Source organism: Anneissia japonica, unplaced genomic scaffold (assembly GCF_011630105.1).
Source record: "Anneissia japonica isolate Jap-2015-1 unplaced genomic scaffold, ASM1163010v1 scaffold1302_len1884557_cov193, whole genome shotgun sequence".
NCBI classification, from domain to species: domain Eukaryota; kingdom Metazoa; phylum Echinodermata; class Crinoidea; order Comatulida; family Comatulidae; genus Anneissia; species Anneissia japonica.
Window position 1 is genome coordinate 1,149,664 of NW_022736804.1, and position 7,935 is coordinate 1,157,598.

Sequence of the window (7,935 nt, forward strand, 5' to 3'; positions counted from 1 at the left end):
CTACAAGCTCAAGTCCCCCTGTCCGATAGCTCAGCCCCCCGCCAGAAAATATATCCTAGAGCCGTCACTGCGGATAACTAATGCAATTGTCGAAGGGTCCGTGTTATATGCTCGGTCTGTAGGATTCCAGAGACCAGACGAGAGGCGATTTATAAGAGAAGTTGCAGTTTCATTGCGTGTCTACTGGGCAGGCCATAAAGTATGGAATTACAATAATCGGGCCTTGATGTCACTAGAGTATGGATAAGACAGCATCAGTAGTCAGGAATTTCCGGATGGCTTGTATGTTACGTAGATGATAAGAGATGGATTTACATGTATTTGTGATGTACTATTCCATGGCGATGGTAGAATCAAAGGTTACGCCAATGTTCGTACCTTCAAAGATGGTCTTACTGAGGTATCACAGATGGAGATGCTATTCAATCTTAGTAATTTTTTAACAGGAAGTTGTTTAAGATGGATAAAAAAAAATTCTGTTTTTGAAACAGCATATTGCTTGCAAGCCATGCCTGTACGAACACATACTCCAATGGTTGCCTTTGCTTCGTTGTACCATGGAGGAAATTTCCTCCATGGTTGTACTGACTATGATGGAAGAAATAAAATTGGGTATCGTCAGCAACACAATATGGTAATTAAGGCCATATCATGTGAACATACCACTTAAAGGTGCAATAAAAATCAAAAACAAAATAGGGCAAAGACTAATCCTGGGGCACACCACAAGTAAGAATACAAGCGTTTTCCAATGAATGATAGAATTTTGTTGAACTGTTCCCTTCGATTACAATGATGACGATGATGATAATGATGACTTTGTTTTAACCGGCGCTATAGAAATTTATAAATCTATCTAATCTATATATTTCCAGTATATCGCACCACCAAGCCATGTGTCCAGACTATAAATGCGTTAGCAGAAAAAGTCATTGACTTGTTCGCGGTTTTTTCTTATTCTATTCCGTTTTCCTATATTTGTTTTGTACTCGGTTTTTTTTACTTTGGCCACTGTCCGTGCTTGGATCTTCTTCAAACGTTGTCCAAGGAAAGACCATATATCAAAGATGTGCATATTAAAATGTGACGTCATTTTATGTCATTTGAATATTAATAAACGGGTAATTACACTATTATGTTAACGCAAATTGCGGTTTCTAAGGCAATTCAAACTACAGCTACCGTACTAGCGAATAAGCGCCCGGGCGCTTAAAGTATTTTTTTGCACTTTCTGAGGGGCGCTTATTCAAACGGGGCGCTTATGAAAACAGAGTGGAAATTGATGGGGGCGCTATTTGGAAATAGATGAAAATCGAGGGGTTCTTATGGGAAATTATTAAATTCAAGAGGCACATTTTGAATAAAAAAAAGATTATATAAGGACATCACGAATGGCGGTTAGACGGAAAAGATAGTCCAGAGAACATGGCTCATGACAAGAATGCGTGAATATTTACATAACAGCAAAATAGCAGATGCAATTAGTGGTGGTGGGTAGTGGTTAGCTTGTTGGCCATTGGCCCGATTAAGATTAGCAGGATGGCAGGATCATTGTATTTTTTCTTGAAAACTCAGATGAGAATGTGCTAAAGGTCGGAAAAAGAAAAAGAGGAGTAGGACTAGGTATAGACAAATATGTAAAATGATTAAAGTTGGAAATATACTGTCTATCCAGGGATCGGAGCTCTCACCTGTCCAAGAGAAATATCCTCATTTTGATATTGACCTAAGAAGAATGTGTTTCCACTCTGCAGCTTAAATCATGCCAACAACCAGAGTCCCAGGATTGATTGGATGATTGACTTGCTAAAAAGAAAATCTTATGATATTATTGAGGGGCGCTTATTCAAATTAGAAGGGGCGCTTATTCAAACGGGCGCTTAAGGGAATTTTCATGTTAGGAGGGGCGGTTATTCGAGAGGGGCGGTTATTCAAACGGGGCGCTTATTCGCGCGAGTACGGTATGTTCAACAAAGAATTACCGTGAAATGCATGAACAAGTTTCGCCTCCACTTATAATATTACGCAAAGTAAACAATCTAAAAATGCCCTGTACGGTACTCCTAAGGCTGGCCTGTTTAGCGTAATAATAAAACTCTCACCCTCGCTATTACCACTGTAGCAAAGGTAATAAATAGCAAAAGATAGAGCAGTTCGCGATATAGTAGAACGCCTCATGAGAGCGTCCATGAGAGCAATTTTCCTCCATCCGAGTGGCGGCGCTATATCTTTGATTGGCTCTGATTGGTTGGATTGATAGGATATCTCTCAGTTTTCAGATTTTATTGGCACACACTTTTACAACAGTGGCACACACAAATCAGTGGTGCGTTCAGACTTAATATTAAAAAAAACCCAAAAATAATACAGTAAAGGTGAACAAAAGTAAAATTGGAAACGCAAAGGTATATATACCACTTTCTTGTAGAACCGAACGTTTGAAATCTTCCTTTCTCCCATATGCACTTAAGCTTTGCTCGTCTCTAAATCTCGATCCGTCTTCTGCAAACAATGCCTCTATCCGTATTGCTCTGCTTGGAACACATTGATTAGTTGTTTAATTCTTATTTTGAATATTTTTATTGGCTATAGCAAATGTTGATATTCGATTGTGTTATGTTTTTTGTATGGCGGATAATAGCCCATGGATGGCTTTTGTAGCAAATAAATATTGAATTGAATTGAACTGAATTTAAGTTAATCGTCGTTTTCTATGTTAAAAAATATGTGTAAAAATGCTATTCTGTGAGTAAGCAAAGGATGTTTATCAACAACCCTAACATTGTGTAGGCCACTGCATAACTGAGTACGAATATGTTACAAGATACCGCTGTTTATTTTACAACACAGAACGTGTGTCTTGAACTTGGAAAATTTCCTAACTAACGGTGACTTTTGATGAAAAGCTCAGACATTTCACCAGGGGGTATATAGATGGAGCTCTCACGTTTAAAGACGTCATCCCTTGCGAGTATGTCATCTCTAAACAGGTGTGTCTTTACAGGTGTGTCATCGGTTGGTATGGGTTCACAGGCGCATACACACATATTTGTTTTCGTTAGTTTCTCCACTCCATGAAATCATTTTCTTCCATTCTAGAGAGGGCGGACTTTCCATAAAACGTTATGCAAATTACGCGAAGAGCTTATTCTTATGCTATTTATGTTCTTTGACTGGAGTCATAGTTTGAACCTAAATGAAAGGAGCTGATAAAGAGGGTGACTGTTATCTGACATAATTACTTTGAATTTATTATTTATGTTTTCTAAACATTCAAATTCAAATAATTATTTACACACTATGATGAAAAACGATTTATATTTTGAAAGTAAATCTTAGTTAAATTATCCTTTAATCCAAATAGACAGGTATCATCTACATATTTCACCGTCAAACACTAAAGTTAAAGTTCCATCGTCTATACAGTTTAAATCATTAGTATATAAAGAAAAATTGGAGAAAGGACACAGCCCTGGTGTGCCCCAGTATTGCACGTACGGATTTCTGACTTACAGTTGTTAAAACACACAAATTGTTCCCTAAGCATTAAACAGTTATTAAGCCATAAAATGATAGACCGGTTTACACCTCATACATTCGATTTATCCAGTAAAACGTTCTTTTGTGTTCAATATATTGCAATGAAAAAGAGCATGATTAAGAATGAATTTAGCAAGCAGAAAAAGTTACCTTTCACATTTGTTGTATTTGTTTCCAGCGAGAGGCTTGTGTTGCAATATTCCGTGTACTTGGCGGTAATTAACTGGTACCAAAAGTTAACGAATGTGTCGTCGCTTTCGATGGCTGTTGTTGCAACTGTCGTTAAGCTGGAGCCAGTGTTACTATCTCCTACAATATAGTTTCCAATCGTTTTAGTGTTTTCGCTTTGATCCATGTCTGCTGTAGAAATCTGCTCAGTTCTGTGACCACTCTGCATCTGGGTTTTTTCTGCATTCATCGGAATATGTGTCCCAGAGGCGGTGATATGTGTCCCAATGACAGGGGTAGGTGTTCCGAGGGCAGGGATAGGTGTTCCGGTGGCAGGACTAACTTTGGCTTTATCGTTAGTCTCATACATTGCAAGATAATCGGTGCAGTTTGCAATCTTGTGTTCACATTTGGTATCACATTTTTCAAATTGGTCTTTTCTGTCATCGATGTTCCAAACACATTCGGTTAGTGCACAATTCACCTCTAATGACTGAGTGAGAGTATTTACTGAGTACTCCGCACTACATTGTTCATCCAACCCTGTAAAATGATATAGAAAGGAGAAAACGGAATACGTGCTCATTTAAATACATAACTTGATAATAATAAAGATGTTGTTGTAGATAGACATTACTTGATTAATAATTGACCTTACTATGTAGCCATAACTGGACGTTTACCGAGACCTTGAAGGTATCTGGTCATCGGAAATTTTAAAACCCTATACCATGATGAAGATGTATACCCTACTCTAGATTCATCGTAGTGTGGTGATGAAAACTTGTGTTTTCAATGGACATATTAAGGGGCGGATCCAGAGATGTCCGAAGAAATTGGGGAGGGGTGCGAAAGGGACGGGGGACGGGGTGACTTAGAGACAACACTACTCAGGGGAAATAATCTGTGAAATTTTTGTTTCATTTCTAGACGTCTGGAAATAACCCCTGAAGTTTTTTTTTTACTTTCCAAGCGTACGTAAAAACTGCGTATTTCGTAGGAATGGGAGTACACTGTGCAATTACGTTGATACGTTCTGATTGTTTAGTTATTAAGTTTTCAATGACGCTCCCTATCATTTTGTGTGCAGTTCAGGATACCGCAATGGATAATGTATACATTTTATTACCGTAAAAAACTTATTGATGTACAAGAAAGATAAGATTAACATGGTGAAAAATACACTATAAAAAACACAAACACAATGCTCCGCACAATTTTGTCCACCTTTTGGTGACGCGTTTAAAATTAAGCGTATAGCCCTTTATATTGTTTTACCTCTAAGCACATTAATGTTCATCTCGTCAAGACATTTACGCTATGCCTAAACAGGTTTAGCGGGTCCATATTTCAAGAAGCTGTATAATGTGTTTAAACTCTCGTGACGCTGCATTTACAGTTTAGAAAATTCCACTCAACACTCAACATTCAACAAAATTATTGAATAGAACATAGGGAATATTTCACATCATTAAAATATTCTTTATTTGAATAATATTTAAGCTTTTACCGATTATGCACCCTGAAATCTGGATATTTCTGTTATACCAAAAGTATCTTGGCATAAACGTTTTCTGTGGCGACTTGGCTATTGTCGATCCATCTATGTGTCTGATCATGATGTATCCGTTTTCATATGATATTGCGACGCTGTGCACATTAACTTCTGTTGGCTCAAACTCGATGCTGTTGTTGAAATCACAGGTACTCTTGATTTTAAATTTATTTAACCCATTACTCCCCACTGTAATGTTAAAATAAAATGGACTCCGGGAGAAATTCGACGTGAACAGAAAATGTCCTTCCGTGGTATTAAAATCCAAAGTCGTGTTAACACTGAAGCGTATGATATCACTTGGTAGATGAATGTAACCGTAGATATGATTTCCCGTTTGACAGCCTATTGGAACTAAAAAGTTGAAATAATGAGGGTATTTTTAACTATAATACTAAAAAATGAACATCATCAGACTATAAGACACATCTGCTCTTGCAATAGCCATACAGTAAACGGAGTAACCCCTTGGAATGGCCCAGCCCATAGCACCGGAAGTGCCCAACATCAACAACCAACTACACGGTCGCAATAATAATGTTGCAATACGACCAAGCAGCTGATGAAGGTCTTTGATAGAGGCCTCGCCTAGATGCCAAGAGCAAGCATTCTACAGTACCAAAAACATATGTTTTGCGAAAATTATGAAAACAATGGATGGTCCCTATTATTTATTTTAATTTATAGAACTTGTACAGCGCAAATATCCAGAAAATTGCTAAAAGCGCTTCCCTAGTTATTAGATACAGAACCAATCATACACAACGTGAAACCTCCTCCTCTCCCCGGGAGTATTCCTAGTTATGCGTGTAATCAGCACTACTAATTTAATTCCGAAACATTCACCTGTTACCAGGTAGCAATTTATACTCCTGGGTGAAGAGAGGCAAATTCAGATAAGTGTTTTTCCTAAAGAGACAAAGCAGTGTGACGAACATCGGTCTCGAACCCCCGACATTCCGATTGAGATTCAAACACCTTATAAGGCCAACTCAGACAGCGTCGTAAGACGCAGCCCGACGCGATTTGTTTTCGCGTCGGGCCTGTGTGAGTTAAACGCAGACGCGATGGTTTGTGTCGGGGGCAGTCGCGTCGTGGAATATTAAACATGTTTAATATTTCTCACGACGGCTTAAGACTGTCCCCGACGATAAATCGGGTCGGGCTGCGTCGGCCGACGCTGTCTGAGTTGGCCTTTACACGCTGCGCCACAGACTTCTACAAACGACTTGCTTATTATAGGAATTTATGAATAAATTATTTCTAAGCTTCTATGCTCTCTCGATTTGCAAAATCGATCACACATACTATCACCCATTATAATTAAAATTCGCATTCACCCCAGTAATTAACACTATCTGATTGTGTACATATCAGTAAAGATAATATATTTCCATATATTAAGGTAATCGATAACTACTTTCCAAATCATATTCTTCAATACTAATTGCATTTTAAAATAGTCGATTAGATGTGAATAAACATGCTTTAGTATCTTCAATACCGTTATTACACATGGCCAGCGGAACCGGGGGGCCGGCTCGCCCCCTACCTTTTTTGAAGAAAATATAAAATGTCTATGAAGATTTTTGTATGACCGGCTCCCTCTCAATTCATATTCCCATTCATCTTACTAGTGTCACCCTCCCCCAACTTTGAAAAACGTTCATCCGGTCATGTTACAAATTTGGCTAGTGCCATCATTGTCTGGTACTTATTTACCTGTCCTGTGGCCTAATGGAAGAACATTTGACCTTTATATTATTTTATTTATACTCGGACTACATTTGAAAGGTATGATAAAAGTGATGATTTTCTTAATATTTCACTTTCCAAAAGTAATATTCGAAACATGTATAACATTTTACAACCATTAACCCAGATCGGGTGCATCTCCAACATATGAATTAACAATTTCAAACAATTTTTAATATTATATCTGCAGAGGTCTTAATGAAACAGTTTATAGATTGGCTCAACAATACTAGTAACATTTCTGAAATACATGTTTACATTTTTCTTATAATAACGATAGGAATAATACCAATAAAACGTTTATTAACTTGATATTATAAATATAACCAAAAAAGTATTGTATCCATACTCGGACGACATTTGATGGAAAAGTATTATAAAAGTGATGATTTTCTTAAGATTTCACTTTCCAAAAGTAACATTCGAATCATGTATTAAATGTTTAAAACCATGCAACAGGTGCATCTCCAAAACATTAATTAAAACAAATTGAACCTATTTTCAATCTTATATCGGCACAACTTTTAATGAAACAGCTTATAGCTAACACTATAACTAACACTTCTGAAATACATTTTTATCGCCAAAATTTAATTTATACGCTCTTCAACAAAATGGTTTTTGTGACTTTTTGTATTTAAAAGTTAGCTTCCATATCTTCGCAAATGTAGAAAATTTTTCAAGCAAGAAGGTAGGCCTCTCATACAGCTCACTTTCATCATTTGCCAACAACACAACATCGTCTTTCCAGGAAAATCTTCCCATGCATACACTGTGAGTGTACAATAGTGTACAACTAAATCATCTTTCAGTGTAATATGCATACGTATACTGAATCGCAAATACATTATTAATGAGATAGGTTTCAGTTTATTCGATTTCACAATTAGCATTGTACAATTTCTTAATATGCAAAG

At 37.2% G+C, this 7,935-nt stretch overlaps 1 protein-coding gene across 4 annotated transcripts in view; it reads right to left on the minus strand.

Annotated features, from left to right (window-relative positions):
- The window catches only part of LOC117116913, a 26,714-nt gene that overhangs the window by 18,101 nt on the left and 678 nt on the right, over positions 1-7,935 (minus strand). The window contains exons 2-3 of one of the 4 annotated variants that reach the window (XM_033261050.1): positions 5,219-5,608; positions 3,691-4,251 (exon numbers count right to left, since the gene is read on the minus strand). The exons of 2 other annotated variants lie outside the window; for them this stretch is intronic. In XM_033261050.1, the coding sequence (XP_033116941.1) occupies positions 3,691-4,251; positions 5,219-5,608 (951 nt within the window). Of the gene's footprint in view, positions 1-3,690; positions 4,252-5,218; positions 5,618-7,935 lie in introns of all 4 variants that reach the window. One more of the 4 variants, XM_033261048.1, reaches the window with a different exon arrangement.